At 42.8% G+C, this 23952-nt stretch overlaps 1 protein-coding gene across 2 annotated transcripts in view; it reads right to left on the bottom strand.

The window, feature by feature from the left end:
* Positions 1-23952, bottom strand: part of SV2A (synaptic vesicle glycoprotein 2A) — a 241764-nt gene that overhangs the window by 33744 nt on the left and 184068 nt on the right. For both annotated transcript variants that reach the window (XM_068253195.1, XM_068253194.1), the window contains exon 9: positions 439-603. In XM_068253195.1, coding sequence (XP_068109296.1) covers positions 439-603 — 165 coding nt within the window. The remainder of the gene's footprint in view (positions 1-438; positions 604-23952) is intronic.

Consider the following 23952-nt stretch of genomic DNA (forward strand, 5'->3'; position numbering starts at 1 on the left):
TGCCTAAACTTAACCATCCCCCCATGCCTACACCTTAAACCCCCCATGTCTAACCTAAACCACCCCTACCCCTTCGCCCAACCTTTAAAAACACCTTTCAGGATTAACCTTAACCACCTCAAACTCTTAAAAACACCCCCCCCCCCCCCCGCCCAACTTTAACCGCCTCCCCCAGGCGGCAACCTGCCACAATTACAATATTCTTTTCGGCACCCACATCGCCCAGTAGATAGTGGGCCCCTATATGTCGGGCGCCAAGGCACACAAGTCTCATAGTATACCAGCAATTTATGATAGCGCCTATGGTGGCGTCTAAGTTTCTGGTGATAGCAGGCGCCCAATTTTCCTGCTTCTGAAGGGTGGTACCTGACAATGTGCAGATTTTCTTCTGTCTCCTTTCCCCTTCAACCCATAATCAACAGCAAAAATATATCTTACTTGTCGTTCTGGTACTCTCCATTTTTATGGACCTGGTTTTCCAGAGTGAAGTTGAAGTTGAAGCTGTACACCCTCTCGTTGGAGAAGTACTTGGTGCGTGAAGCGTAGTCAATATTCTGCAAGTGTTTGATCATGTCTGGGAACCATACTGTCAGTCCGTAGTAGCTGAGGAAATAATGGAAAGAAGGATTCATCAGAAGTAAAGCAAAAACTGTGCCTGACGGATAACAGGGACTTTAAATTTTTGCAGGTTTTGATGCTTTTAAAATACTTACTGAGCCTCCAGCGATGTCTAGCAGCCTTCCTGTAGCTGGAAAGCCGATAGCAGCCCGCTAGGTGATTCAGAAAGGCTGCTAGACACTGATGGAGCCTCGGTGAGTATTTGAGGGGGAGGTTTGTGCATTTTAGGCAGGTTTGCAAAGTGAGAAGTTAAAACAGAGAAGAGAGCCTCCCCCCGAACACCCCCCCCACACACACACACACACACACACACACACACACACACACACACACACATTTTATCATAAAGCTTAGTCAGCCTGGTTAATACCTCAAGTGAAGTAATAGTCCCATACCTAAGATACTGGAACACAACAACATGCTAGATATGTTTATGCAAATGTATTTGTTTATACAGAAATAGCCTAATTCTGCAGTCCCCAGGGAGATGTGACTTGTGACTCCCAATAGTAGATCAAAACCCAGGAAGTCAGTTAATGCTCTCCCTTCATGCTATTTTTAATGGAAGGCCAATTTCCTTGTTAAAGGGCAATACCCACAAACGAGTCTCACTTTAGAATCTTGTATAGGAATTGTAGTCTTACCAATAACCTACTATTAAATAATACCATTATCTACTGTAGATCCTACTGTATGTGTCATGTAAAATCCTGCACTGTTGTATTTTATGATACTAATATTACATTGTAATGCATATATGTTTTCTTGTTTGCTTTAAAACCAAATAAAAACTATTGAGACAAAAACAAAACAAAACATAGAAGAGAGATCAAGAAAGGCCCTTTTACACTTAATCAGTTGGTATGCGTTAGTGTGCGTTAGTATGCGTTTTTTTCCATAGCAGTGTATTGTGAAAAAGATTTCAGTTAAAACACATATAGTGTGAACTGTGTCATAGGAAAACAGGGGCATTACTTTGAAAATCAGTTTTCTTTCAGTTTTAACTGAGAGCAACTGATTAAGTGTAAAAGGGGACTAATAGATAAACCTATGCACACAGGGAGATACTGGTTTTTTGTTTTTTTTGACAGTTAGAACTGTTATTTCCCACAATGCAACAAGGGTCACAAACAGGAAACTGTCATGACCTAGGTCCTGACAACACACTGTTTGAGGGTTTTCACCACAATATCAGCCATACAGACGCCCTTGATGATCTAATCGAGAAAAGGTGAAGATTTCTTATAGGAAAGTGGGTATCCGCTGCTGATTAGGATGAAGTTCAATCCTTGGTTACAGTTCCTCTTTAAGATTGCGTAGCTATAAGAAAATGAACGCTGTTAGCTGCCAATCAGTCTGATGGCAGCTGATTATTTCATTACTGGCAACTGGTAGCTTTTATTTTCTTCAGGGGCAATATGGAATGCAAAAAGTATACTTATCCTTTAGGAAAAGTTAGATGGATGGCTGCCGGTGTTTACCGTTCGGGATCCACCACAATGTGTATTGAGATGAATGGTAAGGTTCATCCCATGTCATTTAAGGTCGACCTCCGTGATTACGGCCTTGTTCACATTAGGTGCGGTGAGAATTGTGTGTAAATGCATGGTCAAAAATGCATGTGTTTGTGCGCGCTTTAGTGCGTGTTTCAGTGCATCGCGATGTGCTTTCTTTAAGCAGGTTTTGCTTATTGTAGCAGTGGCAGTTGTCAATAAAGCTTTGTTTTCATATGAAAATATTTTTTTTTAATTAGGGGTTAAAAAACGCATGCGCTTCTATGCACTTGTATGCGCTTCTATGCGTTAAAAAAAAGCGCACCCATTTACTTGCATTGATGTGCACTTTACAGCTCAATGCACAGAAATGCAAGCAACACTACGTTTTTTGCTCAGCGCAGCGCACAGATGTGAACGAGGCACATTTAATTACATGGAAAAATCAACACCTTGCAAAACGCACAGGGCAATGCGCTGTGAAAAGCACACAGAAACGGCCCTGATGTGACTGAGGTCTAAGTCAAGCACCACGGTTGATCAAGATTTCTTTGACCCTACGTATATATTCTGCCATCAGCAGCAGTTACAATATCCCCTAGGGACTCAAAGCGCGTCACAATGACAAGTCACCGGCAAACGATGTCATGAGCCGCCGGCAGTAGGCCATGTGAACCAGCCTTTAAAGTTTGAAATGGTTCTATTTATTCCTTTCAACATCTCAAAATAAACAATTGGATGCTTTTAAATGAGACTAATGTTCTTTCATAAAGATTGTGCTAAATGTTTATTAAATTAGAATTCTGTCAAAACAGCTAATGCGTGATCAAGGGAGAGATGAAAAATTAGCGCACTTTCAAGAGCGTAAAAGCATATTTTTAGATTGAGTAAATTAGCATAGATGAGGTATTAATAAAACGCTATTATGATGCATCGCACGCCTTGTGTCTGCTTTCCACACATTTATATGAGGTAATGAGCCGTGAAATAAAGATTACGAGGCTTCTGAGGCCTGTTTCCTGAATTTCTGTTGACAATCGGTTGGTTTTCTACTGCTGGTGGTAGAGAGGAGAGGGGGTTGGCTGCCAGTTACATTGAACACTGAAGCAACTGAAAACGTGACATGAGATGATGATAGCTTCACCAAGGTTTTGTTTTAGCCAGATTATGTCCCTTTGAATGACTGCTATAGGTAAGGGAGGGATTCAGTGATCCTTGTGGTTACTTTGTACTCAAGAAGACCTAGGCAAACAGAAAGACCAGGAGCCCAATGGTGTAGTATCGTTAATAAATGGGAAGTTGTAAGTATATACAGCTATACTCACAAGAGTGGGTTGCAGATCCCTGCAACCACCATATAAGCCAGTGGGAAAGTAACCATCCCCGCTCGGTTTAAGGTCCGCTAGATGGATGGTTGCTCTCCAGGGTTTGTCGTTTTTAGGGAAAACTATCACCTCCAAAGGAAGTTTATCTGGGTGCTCGTAAGGATGGAGGCGCCCATGTGTAAAAATATATATAAACTTCTAATAGTGAGAGGTAATCTCTTAACTCTCTTGACGACAAAAACACCACTGCATCCTCAGGTCAATACACAGTGTCTTGCAGCAAGGTGAATAGGATATGGGTTTTTGTCATCGGGAGAGGTAAGAGATTACCTCTCATTCTTATTTTAACGATTAGAAGTTTATATATATTTCTACACTTTGGCGCCTCTATCCTTATATGTAAGCTGTAGATATGGAACATTCCACTGTTTTTCCTCTCACCAGCCATAAACATGCTTATCCAAGCTATGCATTTGTGTTTATGAATTCACATGAAGACAGAATGCATTGAGAAGGACGGAAATATGTTCTGTGCATTCTAAGGCCTCCTTCACATGGCATCTGCAGGTGGTGCATTTGCCTGTCAGCCAGTGGCGTATCTAAGAAAAACAGTGCCTATGGCAAACATTAAAACTGCATCCTAGCTGGCCGGTCAAACCGTCCAAACATTATAAAGTGTAGCCTCAACTTGAATTAGGTGTATCCAAGTTGAGGTGAAGCATGACCTGTACGAATAAAGTATGGCTATAAGTCAGTGTATACATGCCCCCCAAATGACTGTACCCCCCCCCCTGAAAATACAGACCCTAAATAACTAGGAAGCAGCATGTCCCTCGAATAACAACTAGGCAGCTCCAAAACAAAATAGGGCAGGCTTTTCTACCAAATTACATAATTCAGAAGCATACACCAGACACCTTCACAGACTCCAGTAACAGATATTGCTCATGACAAGTCCTCTGAACATAAGGCTTTCCCCTTGACAAACCTGAGTAACAGTCAACCCCTCAAATACAAACCTCCAAAAGCAATTGTCCAGTAACAGGGTGCCCCCCCCCCCTTTCACAAAGAGCACCCCCGGTAACAGAGAGCAACTCCATGACAGGACCCCTTTGAAAGGACCCCCATAACAGATAGGACTCTCTATGATAGACAATCCCATTATGTAAAAGACAGGATGTGTAAGTCAGACTGGGCCCCCAGTAACAAACAACTCCTGTAACATGCCTGCAGTAACAGCCAGCGGATCTATGACAAGACCCCCGGTAGCAGAGCATCTCTGTGAGAGGACCCCCAGTAACAGACAACCCTCTTGTTACAGTGTTTTCATTTGAGGGGAGTCTGATGCCTTCCTTGCAACTAGGCATGTTGTACTTATTTAGTTGATTGCTCCTCACCCCCCTTCCCCTCTGTGTAGGACAATATATGCTGCTCCGAAAAGTAAAAAGAACGTTTGCTTGTGTAGAGACTGCTGCCACGCTGTCACCCAACCTGATCATGAAGGACCGTTTCAGGGAACAGCTAGCTAAAGGCTATGGGCCTGATGCATGCACAATTGCCGTGAGCTGCCTATGTACCTCAGGTTGCGCTAATTGAACAAGGCGCGGTACTGTGCTTGCATCAGTACTAGTAATATTGCCTGTGCAGTATGTTAATCGGGCCCAATATGTGGTAATGCTGTGTGAATATTTTACAGCCTTGCCACCAGTTTCCTTTGCTGTTTGCTAAGCTGCTTTCACTATTTGGCTTCAGCTTTGCTTTAAGGTCTGCCTATTTCCGGCTTGGTTCTATACAGCGGATAAATAATATTAAAACCTCTTTTAATCTAACACACTCCTGATATCACTGAAGGGGCTCATTTGGCAGGTTATCGTGACGCACTGTCTCTCCAAATGTCGTCTTTATCGGTGTAGTGCAACCCACAACAGACACGATGCAAAAACACGACGCTCTCCACAAGCAGGGACCAGGTTATTGCTCCCAGCGTCCAACCGCTAGACTATAACTCCATTAGCAAGTGATGGTTTCTGCCTGTAATGTGCAGCAGAGGAACGCCAGGCTGTAACTGGGAATATGGCATTTTAATTACCTCCCTGACAGCTCAGATTAACGCTTATTTGGTGGAATCAATTTGAAAGCCTCAGTGCTGATTAGGAAATACAGACGTTAGGCTGTGCGCACAAAGAGCCTGTCAACTTAAAGGTACGCTCCAGTCAGACGTGAAAATGTGCTATTACTAAGTACACAGTGTATGCAGCCTACATGTTTCAGTGTCTGTAATTTCCATCCTGACGCTGTACATTAGGCTGCCAAGCTCTACAATCTGCTATGCTTGCCTGCTGTATTATTACTTTTATTATTATTGATTTATTATTTATAAAGCGCCAACATATTCTGTGGCGCTGTACAAAGTAAGAAACAAACATGGGGTACATAATAATTCAGACAAATGGAATACACCAATATACAAAATACAGAATTGGTACAAAGTACAGAAATTACACAAAATACACAATTGGTACAAAATACATAACTGGTAATGACAGTGGCAAAAGCAACATGATAAAAAATGTATAATAAATTCCAAGATACAAAAGGCTGAGAGAGTCCTGCCCTTGGGAGCTTACAATCTAAAGGAATAGGGAAACAAGAGGTGGGGCAGCATACAATAAATATATAGAGCAGTGTGTTTTAGGAAATATAGTAGAAGTGCAATTTGGCCTTAGAACAAAAGGGAAGTGGCCTAAGATAGAGCGTATGCTTGTCGGAACAAGTGAGTTTTGAGATCACGTTTAAAGGTAACAAAGGTTGAAGAGTGACGGACGTGTTGTGGGAGGGCATTCCAGAGCAGGGGTGAAGCATGTGCAAAATGTATTAGAAATTTATAAGAACATTTGTGGGACAGCCTAAAATGAGGTCCACATCTACACCCAAAACCTTGGTGGGACCAGATATGTCAAACCTCAAGTCCAAACATTAAAGTTTTCCTAGTTATTTTTATTTTGTATTTAAAAGAAACATCCAAGGAAAGAAAAAAATAAAGATCCACTTACCTGGGGCTTCCTCCAGCCCGTGGCAGCCGTCCTGTGCCCTCGCCGCAGCTCTGGAGGCTCCCAGTCTTCTCTGCTGCAGAACCCGACCTCGCCAAGTCAGGTTCCGGGTCGGCCTCTTCTGCACTCCGCCGCGCGGGTCACGTGGTCTGGCCGACGTCATCAGGACGGTACTGCAATGGAGAAGACCGGGAGCCTCCGGAGCTGCGGTGAGGGCACCGGACGGCTGCCACGGGCTGGAGGAAGCCCCAGGTAAGTGGATCTTTTTTTTTCCTTGGACCTTTACTTTAAGGTTTATATTGCTGACATCTTCATGCAACGTTTTACAGAGTACATAGTCATGTCACTAACTGTCCTTCAGAGGAGCTCACAGTCTATTCCCTACCACAATCATATGTCCATTGTAGACGAGTCCGTCAAATAATAATCGCATCCCTGCCTAGTGGAAAAGGGCCCTTGACCTGACCTCCTCTATCCCCAGGACTCAGTTATGGAAAAAAAAAAAAAAAAAGCAAATTCTCAGGAGCTGCAATAGGTGTCTAAAAATATCAGCATTTGGGCGCCCACGATGCTCAGCTATTTCCCGGGCACCCATATTTCCGCTCCAGCGCCCAAATGCCAATATTTTACATTGGTGCCTATGGCGGCCCCAAATTAGTCCACTTGCTGCATGCGCCTTTTTTTTACCACTTCGATTGCAGACTAGGGCCAATTTAAGGGAAAGCTAATTAACTTGTATGTTTTTGGATATGGGAGGAAACCACAGCTATAACTAACAGCATATCTGTGAAGGAGGGGCATAATAATAGACCACACACACGACCCCCACTGTCGCAAAAAGACGGAGGCAGGGGCAAGGGGGGCCTGGTCCTGAGTCAAGGAGCAGAGCCGAATTGAATTAGGCGATGGTCCTGACATATGACATGATGAGAAAACACTTAAGTGTACAGTCCCAATCCTACTTAGTACTAGCCTATGTCTTTTTTTTTTTACTCACTGTAAGGTTTAAGAATCTAAGGTCCTAAATTACACTTTCTCCACAGTCATACTGTAAAGTAACTAACTTGCCCCTCTAGTGAGCCACCCAAGGTGGGTGACACTTTCCTTATTCCTCATGCATTGCGCAGCACACACACATTTTGTAGTTTCGTTTGCTGCGTTATGCACAGCTCATTTTGAGAATGTTTTTAGGGTAGTGGAAATTCATCTTTAATTTTAAATATTGCGTTCAAATGGAGGTTAATCAACTACTAGCATGACACAAATGTCTTGAACGCTGATAATTAGATTCACCCATGCAAATAATAAACATGCGTTGGGGTAATTTGCTAAATGATATGTGAAATGAAAAGCAATTCGGTGAACCTGTTTTCCATTAATGCATCCAATCACGTACAAGGCAATTTAAAATAAAAAATCTAACTTTTGTGGACAATTGGATGTTTAACCTCCTTGGCGGTCTGATTCTTTCCAGATTTTAGGGTCTAAAAGCGGTGCAATTTTTTTTTCACTCTTTCAGACCCTAAAACCTGAAAAAAATCATTCTGGCAGGGAGATCTGCAGCAAAATAAAAAAAAATGTACCTTCCTGGGCTCCTGGGCTGCAGTTTTCTCTTTGTCCACAAGATGGCGCTAATATACATATAAACGAACTTCTCTATATTTCTCTAATATAGAGAAGTTAGTTTTCAATATTAGCCCCGCCCCCGATGACGTCACGCTGCCACCATCGCTCTGCTGCCACCACCACGGCTGCGCTGCTACAACTGGCTGCCGGATCCCCGGAAGAATAGCGGGGACATGGGGGATCCCGGCGGCCAGGGAAAGACCCCACACTGTCGGGGAGAGAGGCTGGAGTCCCGCTGTGCAGCGAGATCGCGCGCGGGACTCCACAACCACAAGTAAGGCTCTGCAATGCATACCCCGACCTGAGCTCGGGATCACCGCTAATAGCTTGTTTTTTCTACCCCGAGCTCAGGTCGGGAAAACCGGCAAGGAGGTTAAGTGAACATACTGACTGCCCTGCTGGACACTGCACACCTGGTTTACTGACTTACTAATTAGACCTTGATTTGCTATGCCTAAAGCCTCGTACCCACCTCACGATTCTTCCAACGAGTGGTGATTTTTTTGAGCGAAGAGCGATTGTTTCTGCAATCTTGCAAGGTGGGTATGAGTGCGCAATTAGGCGACTATCAGGATGGATTGGATATTTAAGTTCCCAAACGATTCTGATGCAAAGTACCGCAAATGTTTGAACGCTCTTTCGCACACGTTGTGTACCATCACAAGACGTGGTGTGTACTCTCCGGCAGTAAGTTGGATTAAAGAGAATCTGTATTCTTACAATAAAAAAGCATACCATTCTATTCCTTTTGTTCTCCTGGGCCCCTCTTTGCTGTTTCTGTCACTCCCTGCTGCAATCCTGGCTTGTAATTGCCAGTTTTAGGCAGTGTTTACAATTCAAAAACATGGCTGCTAACCAGCATGTGATAGGCTGAGAGAAGCTCAGTCTGGGACTCATACAGAGCCTGGAGGGGACGTGGAGAGGATGTGTATAACTTCTACCTATCACAGCAGAGCAGCACATTCCTGCCTGAGCCGACAAAACTGACAAAGGAAAGAATATTAGATGATATAACAGAGATAATACAGCCACTGTGCAACTAGGAAAGGCTGCAGTAAGACAGACCACATTAGAACAGGTATAGAAACTTATAGGATAGAAGCAATAAGGCTGAACATTTTGTTACAGAGTCTCTTGAAGGAACGTTCTACGTCGGAGGTCGTTTTTTTTCTATAAAAACGACTAATTGTACTGTAGGTAATCTTAAGATGACCATTAACGGTACCATTTTTTCACCAAATGCAATCTTTCGATGCGATTTTAATGATCGAATTGTATAGAAAATTTGCCGTTTATGAAGACAATTCATAAGGAACGATTCTTTGGTTGATTGCAAAATAGGATAAAATCAACCTGAAAGTTGGATTTTATTATCAAATTTGAAGAAAGAATAATTCAGTAAATGTGAACAATCGATAATTACCTTCTGATTATTTTCTATTGTAAAAATAGCATCGAAATATTGCATTTAGTGAAAAAAGTGTATTAATGGGCACCTTAAAGCGGAATATAACCCTGCATTTCTTCTTTGCTCTAAAAAATTATTTACAGCATATTATATACAACCAGCATTTTTTGTTTTACTAGTCCAGCATTCAAAGGGTTACACACAGGGCTGGAAAGTTCAGTGCAGAGAAATCTGGACGCATCTGAAGTGTAGATTATGTTATCTTGTGTTTACTTAATTGTATCAAGTGAGGAATGTGACACATTCTCTGACTGGAGAAGCTGCTGGACACAGACAGAGACTCAAAGCAATTCTGCCTTCAATACATAATGAATAAAACCAGTTATTAAAGAGTAACTGTCAGGCTACAAAAGCTAATTTAAACCTCTATTCTCCTGTGTTAAACAGTTTAGAAGGAAGTCAAAAAGGCATTACTGAAGATAAAAATCTCTCTTACATTTGATGTGTGTTTATCAGCAAAGCTGTTATTCCCAAGCTCTTAAGAAGACGCAAGCCGCATACCATACTGCAAAGCATTCTGGGGCTCTCCCCTCGGCTGCTAATGAGAAGTTACAGGGTCAAGTAACAATAGCATGTAACTCAGTCCAGTGCACAGCACTGATAAATCTCCCCGCAGAGTACACTGCAGGAGTCCGCTATTGTTCCTAGCCACATGGCTAATTAATATTCACTGCACACTAGTGTTATTCAGTACAAGCTTTTCTGTGATCAGGAAGCAGGGAGGACATGACCACACAATTGGCTTCATACAAGACAATCAAACATGGAACCTGCCATGAGCTGTCAGGAGCATCATTTTCTGCATATACTATATAAAAATTCTGTGAAATCCAAACGTGGACAGTGAAATGCATATGTAATGTAAGTACAGCCTATATTTAGCTACTGATATATGTATTTATTTTCTCTGAGACCTTATACCTAACAGCTCCTCTTTAATAAAATGTAAAGTCAGCTCACAAAGCAAAAAACTGTACTTTTGGGAACTTGTAATTTGTAAATGAATAATAATACTTATGCACAAATGCAAATATGATAACCGTACGGCATATAAAAAGTAGGAAAACATGTTTTTATTAAATATTATGTCAGGGTTTTAAACCGCTTTAAAAGAAACTTTTTTTGATGGAAAAAAAATCTGATTGGGAGTGTTGGAAAAATCAGATAGAAAAATGGAAATTTTCATTCGATCGTTTGATATTTTTGGTGAAATCAATCATAAGTGTATGGTATATTGGTTCAATTTTTGTAATGATTTGATGAAGCGGAAAAATCAATCATACTTTTGTAGTTGAAAAAAAAACCAAAAAAACTGAATCCTGTATGGTTGCCTATAGGTATACTACAGACCTATTTTCTCCATGTAATTATTGTTAAAAATCATGAAAGAATGTTTTGAGTCATGATTTTATATATATATATATATATATATATATATATATATATATATATATATATATATATATATACATACACACACACAGCATGTAAGTACTGTTTATTTTTTTTCTATTTATTTTTTTTTTTTGCTTACATTGTGCTATTGTGCTATTAATGCTGCTATTGCAATAGAACTAGCGGCAGTTACATCATTATGCTATACATGTCTTAGGGGTAGTTGCTGAAGGTGACCGTTCCCTGCCTGAGGCATACAGTGTTTTTCATTCATCTATGCATAAAATGCATCAGTTGTTCCATCCATCTTTCATGCTGTTTGCATCATTGAAGTAATGAAGCCTATTGCCTGTCATCCATACAGTACTGGACCTAAGGTGCTGAAATCAAGCACACCAAACTCACATATATCTGTGTAACCAATGGTTAGGAAGCAGTAAGAAGGCAGATTTGTATACTACAAAGTGTAATATATTAATGAGCCTTGCTGCAGAATGTGTATTCATGTGATGATGGTTCATGTTTCTCTGATACTAGGTGGTTTGAGGATAACAAAATATTAAGAGCCCACTCATGTTCTTAATTAAACCAGCATTCTGGCTAGAGGCATATCTAGAGGGTTGCAGGTAGGGTACATGCCATGGGGGACCTCTTACTTAAAGAGACACTGAAGCGAAAAAAAAATATGATATAGTGAATTGGTTGTGTACTATGAATAATTACTAGAAGATTAGCAGCAAAGAAAATATTCTCATACTTTTATTTTCAGGTATATAGTGTTTTTTCTAACATTGCATCATTCTATAATATGTGCAGATTACACAACACTCAGCATTCAAAATGAGTCTTTCAGAGCAGTCTGTGAAGTAATGACCTCTCCTCTAGCAGAGGAAAAGTAAATAGTCCAGGAACAGTTGAGATAATAAAAGTCAGATAACAGCCCTCTCCACGACTAACTTAGTCGGAGAGCACGTTAGCTTCCAAAAACAGTTTGTGCGCAGATCATTCAGTACTAGGCTCTTCCACTATGTTCAGGTGCCCATACAAAAAAGAACTAACCACTAACTAACAATTAAAACATAGTGTAAACCTGGGGCAGCTAGTCATAAACGTTCTACACATTTTTTAAAGAACAGTGAAAAATTGGCAGTGCTCCTAATCAGGCTGGAACTTAAATGAAACCAACAGAGGTGTGCAGTGCCCCCTAGAGACTTAAATACACACCTTGAATACAAATCAGATGCATTTGGAAGCGTTGCCATCTCCTCCTGTTGTACAAAAATATAAGTCTACTTGTGGCGAGCTGCATTCATGTGTGTCAGTTTGCATTCATTAGTTTAGGGTTTAGTGCATAGTTTGCATCTGATTTGTATTCAAGTTGTGTATTTAAGTCTCTAGGGGGCGCTGCCTTCAGTTAGAGCCTAATTAGAAGCGCTGCCTATTGTTCGCTGTCCTCTTAACTTTTATTTTAATGCTGCCTGGTTACATCCTTTAAGGGGACCAATTGCCTAATCTTTATTTGGGGGATATGTATACGCTGACCTATTACTGTATACTTCATTTTTAAAGGCCATGCTTAAAGGGTGTATACAAAAAAGAAGATTTACTTACCCGCGGCTTCCTCCAGCCCCTGGCAGCCGTTCTGAGCCCTCGCTGCAACTCCGCTCCCAGTCATTGGCCCGGGGTCCACTCCGTTGCAGATGCTGATCGGCATCTACTGCGCAAGCGTGCAGCCGCGCTACTTGAGACCGTGCTTACGTGATCTGGAGTGTTCTGCACAGGCGCAGCAGTTCTGCGCCTGTTCAGAACACTCCAGACCACGTTAGCACGTTCATGAGCGGCGCTTGCGCAGAAGATGCCATTCTGGCGAGGTCGGCATCTGCAACGGAGGGGACCCCATGCCACCGGCTGAGAGCAGAGCTGCGCTGAGGGCTCAGGGCAACTGCCAGGGGCTGGAGGTAGCCTCAGGTAAGTAGATTTTATTTTTTTCATATTGCTCGAACCTTCCCTTTAAGTTCAATACAGAGTCAGACTACCCTTAAAAATCTTTTCAAGATTCTATCATTGTTGGCCACCTTAACATGCTCTCATTTTCTGTTTTCCTGCTGGCTATATGTGATATAGCACATACAGTAACCTTAGTCCAGGGCCTCTCTCAGACTAGCATTCGCCACACACCAGCATCCCACATCTCTCTTGTGTTTCTATGTAACTTGTGTCTCCACTCCCACAGCCACGACATTATGGATTGCCAGATCTCTGCATAATAAACTTGGACCTCACATTCCTCCCCCTTTCTTGGACCCAAAGAAACACGATTACCTCATTCAAATGCTGTCTTACCTGCAGCTCCATTATATGAGGGCTTATACAGTACAGTCACACACCGAGACCAGGGAATAAACTTGGTGGTGTTGGTGTCCTTCTAACAGAACATTGCCCATTCTGTCCCCTTTCTCTTGCCCCTGTCTTATGACTTTTATTTTGTTCATCGGAGTCCAATCAGTCCAAGTCTATTCTCCCTTCCACTGCCAAATTACCATTATTCTGACCACTGACATCCCCTCAGTCATCATCAGAGACTTCAACATCCCCATTAACACAACTGCTTCCAAGTATTTCTTACTCACCTGCTTTTTTTCACTCAGTAGTCCTTCACGGGAACGCCCAATAATGCCTACTTTAGCTTGTTTTTTACAGTCTTCTGTTCCCTATCCAATTTCATAAACTCCTCTTTCCCACAGACTAAAACTTACTGAAATTCACTCTTCCTTGATGACCTTACGTCAATGCAGAATCTCACACACAAGACTCATTTACATTCCCTGAAACCCTTGCTCACGTTACTCTCTTTTCAGACTGAAAGCAAGCACATGTACATGATCACAACAAATTAACCTTTGCCCTCGTCGATACTGCTGCTCCTTCGTTCACTGTCCACTGTCCGTGCCAACCATCAATCCCTGGCTTATTGAGCAGATTAAACTACTGAAGCGCTGCTCCCGAGAAGCTGGGGCAAGAGCGATTAGGCACTAGTGCAAGAACAATTTGCTTGAGGTTTTTCAGTATTACAAAAAAGCTCTACATATCTAAAGCCAAAAATTAACTGAGTAGTTTCCAAATGATTAATACTGTACAATACTAGATTTTTATTTCTGTGATCCTATAATAAGGAAATAATTTTATGTAAACAAGCTCCATTACTTAGGTCTACTTTAACCCAGTGGCATAGCTACAGGGCCGTTGACGTCCATGCAAATTTTACACTGTATGTATAATAATTGCATGATTAAAGTGGTTTGAAACCCAGAATTTCTTCTTTGCTCTAAAACATTCCTTACAGCCTTAAACCTACTAGCACAAACAAAAATTGTAGCAGTACAGCATTTAAACAGTTAAAGGACTTACGAGGCCAAATTAGTCAAAAAAGTTAATTACCTGTATAAACTTTTACTGCACGGAGGACGCCGTCCGCGCCCTCCGTGCCGATCCGCCGGGTCCCCCCGCTCATTAGCCCCCCAGGCCGGCTCCCGACCCCACGGCCCGGGTCGGGCTCCCCTGCCTCTCCCAAAATGGCCGCTTCCTCTGGCTGCGGCTGTGCAGTCCGCATAGCTGCGAGTGCGGCTGTGCAGCTCTAGGGCCAACCCCCCGATCCACGCTACGTAGCGTTAATCGGGGAGGTTGGCCCTAGAGCTGCGCAGCCGCACTCGCGGCTATGCGGACTGCGCAGCCGCGGCCAGAGGAAGCGGCCATTTTGGAAGAGGCAGGGGAGCCCGACCCGAGCCGTGGGGTCGGGAGCCGGCCCGGGGGGCTAATGAGCGGGGGGACCCGGCGGATCGGCACGGAGGGCGCGGACGGCGTCCTCCGTGCAGTAAAAGATTATACAGGTAATTAACTTTTTTGACTAATTTGGCCTCGTAAGTCCTTTAAGCACAGCACATCCTGTCATGGAAAGCCCCTTCAGCTTAGGATCTGATCCGGGGGCGTGGCCACGACGGAGTCCAGGACGGCTGTGTGAAGCCTGAGCTCCAGGTCTCGGCACTAAATAAAGCAACCCAAAGCGAAGCTATCCACCCGATTACCCACCCGGAATGCAGGAGGAGATGGACACCGAAGGGAGTTCCTCAAACAAGAGGAAACAACAAACATTGAAGCCGAAGAAACTCACAGATTTCTTCAGCGAGAAGGCACAGCGCAACACGAGGCGGAATCAAGATGGCGCTCCGGCGCCGGCACAGACTGCAGCCCGACAAGACCCTGAAGCAGACAGCAACTATGGGAAGACAGGAGGAGAGGACTCGGCCACACGCACTCTCTCACCCCCGGGGCAGGACACAGACAGTTCGCCGCTAAACAGCCCAGCCAGATCGCGGCCTCGCTGGGATCACAGCAATAACAGCAGCTGCATTAAGGTAGGCCCAGACACACAGCCTAGCATCAGCGCATCCGCGTGCAGTGCGGACATAACAGAATTCCCGGCCACTGACCAAACAGTCTCCCAGGAATACCTCAAAGAAATGATACTATCATTCAGAACATCACTAGTAGCAGAATTTACAGCTATTAACACTACTGTACAGAGGGAGATGGCAGAATTGGGCCAGAGAGTGGACATGGCAGAGAACAAGATTGTAGACATAGTAAAGCAGCACAATTTAATGGTGGACGCATCAGAGCAAAATACCAAAGATATAGCATGGCTTAAATCAAAAGCATCAGACATGGAGGATCGCTCCAGGAGAAATAATTTGAAACTAAGGGGCATACCAGAAACAGTTACTTCTGGAGAGCTAAGAGACTTTGTAACCTCACTCACTAAAGCGACGCTGCCTGCTGCAACATCAATAGAACTCACCATTGATAGAGTGCACCATCTGCAAAAACCTGCTCACCTTCCAGATCACATTCCTAGAGACGTTATCGTCCGCTTCCTTTTTTATCAAATAAAGGAAAACCTTCTATTGGCAATAAGGAAAAATGGCACATTACCAGATCCCTTTGCTAAGATCTTACTATATTCAGATCTATCCCAAGCGACCCTACAGTCCAGAAAAGCCCTGCAACCTCTGGCCAAGGCATTAAGGAATGCACAAATTGTTTATAAATGGGGCTTCCCAACCAAGCTACTCTTCTCAATACACAACAAGCAATACGCAGTAGCATCATTAGACTCAGGAGTCAAGCTCCTTAAACAATTGAAAATCCAAATGCAAGATGACTCCACTTCTAACACCAAGACCTGAGATGATCAATGTAAGTTTCCCAACAATCTACAAGGATAGAGATAGCACAAGTTTAGAGGCAGCCGGACCAGGCCAAGTGTGTTTAAGATTGACAAGTGCATAAACACGGAGCAATTGTTGGAATTGCTTTTCCCCACGTTACAGTGTAGAAGTTGAACTTGTTTCTACATTATTTAGTGTGAACCTATGTGTGAACTCTTGTTATATATGTTTTTTTCTTTTAAGGTACCTTATCTACCAGTCTCCTCAGCTTCTGACATGTGTCAAACTTATGTTCCACCTGTTTAATCGGCTATACATACCACTAGATATGAACATCTACACCATACAAGCATACAAATGGCTTATGACTATAACTTAAAATTCCACTCAATTAACACCCGGGGCCTGAACTCTGCTTTTAAAAGAAGAATGCTATGGAAGGATGCCCAGGAACAAAAGGTCCATGTTCTCATGGCACAAGAAACACATCTGCTATCGAAAGACGCTAAACTATGCTCCTCTAGCAACTACCCGATTGTCTATCACAGTGTTTTTTCTAAAAAGAAAAGAGGAGTACTCTTGGCGTTCCATAAGGACCTCAAGGTTAACCCTTTGTCAATAACTTTAGATGATGAAGGTAGATATGTAATTTATGTAGGTCAAATCAACGACCAATTATACACTATTGTTGCACTATATGCCCCCAACTCTTCACAAAAGCACTTCCTTCAGAAACTTCTCCGCAAAATTGATAAAATAAAACAGGGTCATCTTCTGATAGGGGGCGACTTTAACGCATGCCTAACAAAAGATGACACCTCAACTAAACATACAACCCATACCATACTGTTAGGAAAAGTAGCCAAATGGAATGATCTACTAGATCCATGGAGAATCCTCCATACAACCGAAAAAGATTTCACCTACTATTCCTCGGTGCACCGCACATACTCACGCATAGATTATTTCCTAGTTGACAGAAATCTCCTACAATCAGTCACTGATACCTCCATTGGAAGTATTGCATGGTCAGACCACGCTCCGGTACAACTCACTATCAGAAACCCAGCCTATACCCAAAAACCAAAAATATGGAGAATGAACCACTCCATCCTGACCAACCCAAGCCTTATCCCAACTTTTAAAAGCCACCTAGAAGAATATTTCTCCATTAATAATACCCCTGATGTTAACAAAACCACTGTATGGTCAGCCCATAAAGCGGTTATGAGAGGACTATACCTACAACAGAGTGCTAAATTAAATAGGGAAAGGAAACAAACATACACAAATCTATTAGCTAAAGTACAAGAACTAGAAAAAGCACACAAAGCAACTTTAGACCCCACCGTAAATAAACAATTACATTCCCTCAAGCAGGATTTAAGAAATTTTCTCTTATATAAGTACGAGGCTGATATGAAAAAAACAAATGCCACAAGGTACTCTAGTAATAACAAAGCAGGAAAATACTTAGCCAATCTCATCAGACATAGGAAATCCAAATCAATGATTCACTCAATAATTCACCCAAACACAAAATATAAACTTATGCACCCCAAACAAATAGCTAACGCATTTGCAGATTACTATACTCAACTATATAATCTGCAAGAGGACCCTACCACTACACAACCCTCTCCTAATGTAATTAACGACTTTCTATCCTCAATTGATTTGCCTATGATCAAACCAGACCAACTTGCAGATATAAATATCCCATTCTCCCAACCCGAAGTGCTTAAAACCATTAAATCCCTAAAGAAAAACAAAGCCCCAGGTCCTGACGGCTTCATCAATGAATACTATATGACGTTCTCCCACACATTAACCCCGTTCTTAACAGACCTATTCAATACCTTTATGGCTGGAACACAAATACCCAAAGAATATTTACAAGCCACAATTACAGTTATCCCTAAACCTGGAAAGGACACACAACACACCAACAATTATAGACCTATCTCCCTGTTAAACTCGGACACAAAAATATATGCCAAACTAATCGCCAACAGATTAATGCATATAACACCGGAACTTCTTCTATCGGACCAAGTGGGGTTCATGAAAGGAAGACAGGCACCGGATGGTACAAGGCGCATGCTAAATATTTTAAGACATTTGGAGCTCTGTCGGATGCCTTCTCTGCTCCTCACCTTGGATGCGGAGAAGGCATTCGACAGAGTACACTGGGGTTTCTTGCAAGCTACCCTCTCCAAATTTGGATTTAAGGGACCAATATTACATGCCATCATGTCACTGTACACTAAGCCGTCAGCTAAAGTCAATGCAGCTGGTTTCCTATCTGATGCCTTTGACATAACAAATGGCACCCGACAAGGGTGCCCCCTGTCTCCCATCATATTTGTCCTCTTGATGGAAACGCTAGCTCAAAAGATAAGATCAACACCTGAAATAAAGGGAATAAACATAGGAGGGAACTCCCATACTATCAGTCTCTTCGCAGATGATGTCGCCCTAGTGCTTTCAGATCCTTTAGAATCACTACACCATCTGATTAAAGTGATAACCTCTTTTTCAGAAGCTTCATATTATAAGCTTAATCAAACTAAATCATATATACTAGGACTAAATATACCTCTAGACCTTAAAAGTTCTATTACTCAAAAATTCAATTTTCCTTGGGCAGACACAGGAGTGCAGTACTTGGGGGTACATTTGACAGCAAAGGCATCAGATATTTTTAAGTATAATTTTATCCCTCTCTTAGAAAGTCTCAAAACGGAATCGCAATCCCTCAACAAATTCTCACTCTCATGGTCAGGAAGACTGGCTTCCTTTAAAATGTTCTTGCTACCGAAAATCCTCTATCTATTTCGTACGTTACCAATCCCTATTAAAGCCTCTTACTTTCAAGAATTACGGAAAGTCATTAATACCCTTATATGGGCAGGGAAAAATTCCAGAATAAAGCATAACATAATGACATGGCCCAAAAAAAAGGGAGGTATAGGGTTACCAAGCATGGAAACATATTACCATGCATGCAATTTAGACTTTGCCAAAGCTTGGTGGTCTCAACCCAAAGATAAAAAATGGGTATTCTTAGAACAAGATGTTCTCAAAACAAACACAAGAGATCTCCTATCCAGCATGCTATTAGGACATAAACCGCCCAAACATCCCTTCCCATCTATTACCACTACACTTTTGACATGGGAAGTGTTTTTAAAACACCCCCCTCACAAAGGCATTCTTATCCTTCCTAGAATCCCAATGACAGCAATACAAGTAATGATCCCAGATATAAATGTAATACCTATGATAACAATGGGACTTAGACACCTCAACGATATGTATGTTGGCAACACTATCAAAACATTCACAGAATTAAGAAAAGAATTTGGAATCTCTGAAAACACGTTATTTACATATCAAAGAATTGCCAGTTTTCTAAGAACTAAGAAGATAACCATCCCTGAAATCCACAGCCAAACACTCACAATGCTTAATGCGCTCAAACCAATCCAGGGTGGAATATCAAGCTGGTATAATGAACTTCTAACAAACAGGGAGTCACCCATAGAAAAATACACCAAGATATGGTCATATGATCTAAAGACCGATATTTCAATTGACCAAATAATCTTAGCACAAAAAAAAATATCTCAATTATCTAAATGCATCTCCCACTGGGAACAGCATATAAAAATACTAACCAGATGGTATATCACTCCTAGAAAGCTGGCAACCTTTTCTACTAACTCTTCACCAACATGCTGGAAGTGCTCAGGTTCCATAGGTACTATGATACATATGTTATGGGAGTGTCCAATTGTTGCAGAACTCTGGAAGGCAGCAGAAGGTTACATACAAGACTACTTAGAACCAAACTTTCAGCTATCGCCACAAATGGCTCTCCTAGGTATTGGTCTAGATACAATAAACATAAAAAATCGTATGCAAATATGCCATATAATTCTAGCAGCACAAGGTATGATAACTAGTAATTGGAAGTCCACAGAGAAACTAGACTTTGACTCTCTAATAGCAGTATACAAGAAAAACATCACAATGGAAAACTACCTCAGGCCCGGATGTCCTCCTTCCCAACAATAAGACATAAATAAACAGCAAAATCTTGAACAATAATACATAGTGGTATACTATATTACAACGTCACATGCTACTTATGAAGTATAGGTGAGACACAAGGTTCTTGTTTGTTTGTTCTGTTAAGGTACCCATAGTTAATTTTATAGTACTAGTTGTTAAGTATATGTTTAGCATATCTATCCAATACTGGATATGATCAAACTTTTCCCATATATACGATCTACAGTTAAGACACTATAACCTGTTACATCTTAGCTAATACATCTTATAAACCCAGCAAGTTTGTGGAACAGTAATACAAAAGCGACACCAAGCCCTGTAAACTTTGGAAAAGGCCAATACCATAAAACAAGACCCAGGATGGGCTTACCTAAACCAAAAGATTACAAAAGTCTTTGATTGATAGGTCTAGAGACCACTGCGTCAATCAAACACCACGGTCAGACCTGAGCCTACTTATCAGTCAGCCAAATATTGGTTAGAAATTGACTAGATGGGAGGCCATAGAACCTGACAAAAGCCAACCCAGGGCAATAAGAGTACGAAAGAATAAAATCTGTGTTCGCGAGTTCGGATTTCAATGTTTACCTGTACAAATGTATGATGTTCTGAGTACAATGTCTGTAGAAATTTCTCATATAACATGTTACAGTTCCTATGTTATCTGCTTACCATATCTTTTAATAAAAATTAGAATTGAAAAAAAAAAAAAAAAAAAAAAAGGATCTGATCCGAAGTGGAGATAGCAGTATCTTTTATTTACATTTCTCAGTTGTTACATTGGGCCTGATTCACAAAGCGGTGATAACTCAGTTATCACGCCTAAAAGACTTTAGGCGTGATAAGCTTTGCACCACTGAGTTAGCACCGATTTGTGCTCTGTATCGCGCGCAAAGTCCTGCGCGCAAAGTTTTACGCGCGCAATCGCGTAATTCCGCGCGCAGCGCCCATAGGGTTTAATGGGCACATCACGCGACCTGCACTGTGCGCCGGGCGATTGCGCGCGCAAAACTTTGCGCACAGGAATTTCGCGAGTTTCATTTTATCACGCCTAAACTGAGTTTAGGCGTGATAAGGGGCTTTTCACAGGCGTGCAAACACTTTGCACCGCTTTGTGAATCAGGCCCATTGTGTGTAACAACTGAAAAGGAGCTCCTCTGTGCTTCAAGCATTAGTGTTGGGCGAACAGTGTTCGCCACTGTTCGGGTTCTGCAGAACATCACCCTGTTCGGGTGATGTTCGAGTTCGGCCGAACACCTGACGGTGCTCGGCCAAACCGTTCGGCCACATGGCCGAACTAAGAGCGCATGGCCGAACGTTCCCCGAACGTTCGGCTAGCGCTGTGATTGGCCGAACGGGTCACGTGGTTCGGGCCCGAACGCGCTCTGATTGGCCGAACGGTCACGTGGTTCGGGTAAATAAATACCCGAACCACGTCATATCTCCGCCATTTGTCTGTGGGTTTAGCTTTGGGTAGGCAGGCAGGGTAGTTCGCTCTCCAGCCACGCTAGCCAGGGTCCCCCCCAGTCATTGTGTGTCGCTGCTGGGAACAGTAGTACACCGCTCGCTCAGCCACACTATATATAGCATTGTTTACTGCCACTGTGTACCTCGCTCAGCCACGCTATATATATAGCATTGTGTTTTCTGACACTCTGTGTACACGGCTTAGCCTGACTAATATAGCATTGTGTGTACTGCCACTGTGCACCTCGCTCAGCCACGCTATATATAGCATTGTGTGTACTGCCACTGTGCACCTCGCTCAGCCACGCTATATATAGCATTGTGTGTACTGCCACTGTGCACCTCGCTTAGCCACGCTATATATATAGCATTGTGTTTTCTGACACTCTGTGTACACGGCTTAGCCTGACTAATATAGCATTGTGTGTACTGCCACTGTGCACCTCGCTCAGCCACGCTATATATAGCATTGTGTGTACTGCCACTGTGCACCTCGCTCAGCCACGCTATATATAGCATTGTGTGTACTGCCACTGTGCACCTCGCTCAGCCACGCTATATATAGCATTGTGTGTACTGCCACTGTGCACCTCGCTTAGCCACGCTATATATATAGCATTGTGTTTTCTGACACTCTGTGTACACGGCTTAGCCTGACTAATATAGCATTGTGTGTACTGCCACTGTGCACCTCGCTCAGCCACGCTATATATAGCATTGTGTGTACTGCCACTGTGCACCTCGCTCAGCCACGCTATATATAGCATTGTGTGTACTGCCACTGTGCACCTCGCTCAGCCACGCTATATATAGCATTGTGTGTACTGCCACTGTGCACCTCGCTCAGCCACGCTATATATATAGCATTGTGTTTTCTGACACTCTGTGTACACGGCTTAGCCTGACTAATATAGCATTGTGTGTACTGCCACTGTGCACCTCGCTCAGCCACGCTATATATAGCATTGTGTGTACTGCCACTGTGCACCTCGCTCAGCCACGCTATATATAGCATTGTGTTTTCTGACACTCTGTGTACACGGCTTAGCCTGACTAATATAGCATTGTGTGTACTGCCACTGTGCACCTCGCTCAGCCACGCTATATATAGCATTGTGTTTACTGCCACTCTGTGTACACCGCTCAGCCAGACTATATACCGTTGTTTACTGACACTCTGTGTACACCGCTCAGCCAGACTATATACCATTGTTTACTGACACTCTGTGTACACCGCTCAGCCAGACTATATACCATTGTTTACTGACACTCTGTGTACACCGCTCAGCCAGACTATATACCATTGTTTACTGACACTCTGTGTACACCGCTCAGCCAGACTATATACCATTGTTTACTGACACTCTGTGTACACCGCTCAGCCAGACTATATACCATTGTTTACTGGCACTCTGTGTACACCGCTCAGCCAGACTATATACCATTGTTTACTGACACTCTGTGTACACCTCTCAGCCAGACTATATTGCATTGTTTACTGACACTCTGTGTACACCGCTCAGCCAGACTATATACCATTGTTTACTGACACTCTGTGTACACCGCTCAGCCAGACTATATACCATTGTTTACTGACACTCTGTGTACACCGCTCAGCCAGACTATATACCATTGTTTACTGACACTCTGTGTACACCGCTCAGCCAGACTATATACCATTGTTTACTGACACTCTGTGTACACCGCTCAGCCAGACTATATACCATTGTTTACTGACACTCTGTGTACACTGCTCAGCCAGACTATATACCATTGTTTACTGCCACTCTGATTCTGCTGGGAACAGTAGTACACCGCTCGCTCAGCCAGACTATATGGCATTGTGTTTACTGCCACTCTGTGTACACCGCTCAGCCACACTATATAGCATTGCGTACTCTGCCAGTCAGTGTGTATATTGCTGGGATCAGTAATACTCCACTCACCGTCAACCACTATATGAGCTCAACATGAGTTTCCCAGAGACCTCCGCTGTGAGCAGCACTCCCAACAACAGCAACAGCCAACGCCCCACGCAAGCTATAACATCCACCCCAGCAGCCAGTGGTCAGCAGCAGCCCTCCCCGGAGGAGAACGTTGTGTCCATCGGTCCGGCGCCAGAGCGATTAATGAGGGCTGCCATTGAGGAGATGATGGGGCCTGATGTGGAGGAGGAGGTCTGGCTCAGGCCAGCATCCCAAGTTAATG

Source organism: Hyperolius riggenbachi, chromosome 9, assembly GCF_040937935.1.
Source record: "Hyperolius riggenbachi isolate aHypRig1 chromosome 9, aHypRig1.pri, whole genome shotgun sequence".
Classification (NCBI taxonomy): domain Eukaryota; kingdom Metazoa; phylum Chordata; class Amphibia; order Anura; family Hyperoliidae; genus Hyperolius; species Hyperolius riggenbachi.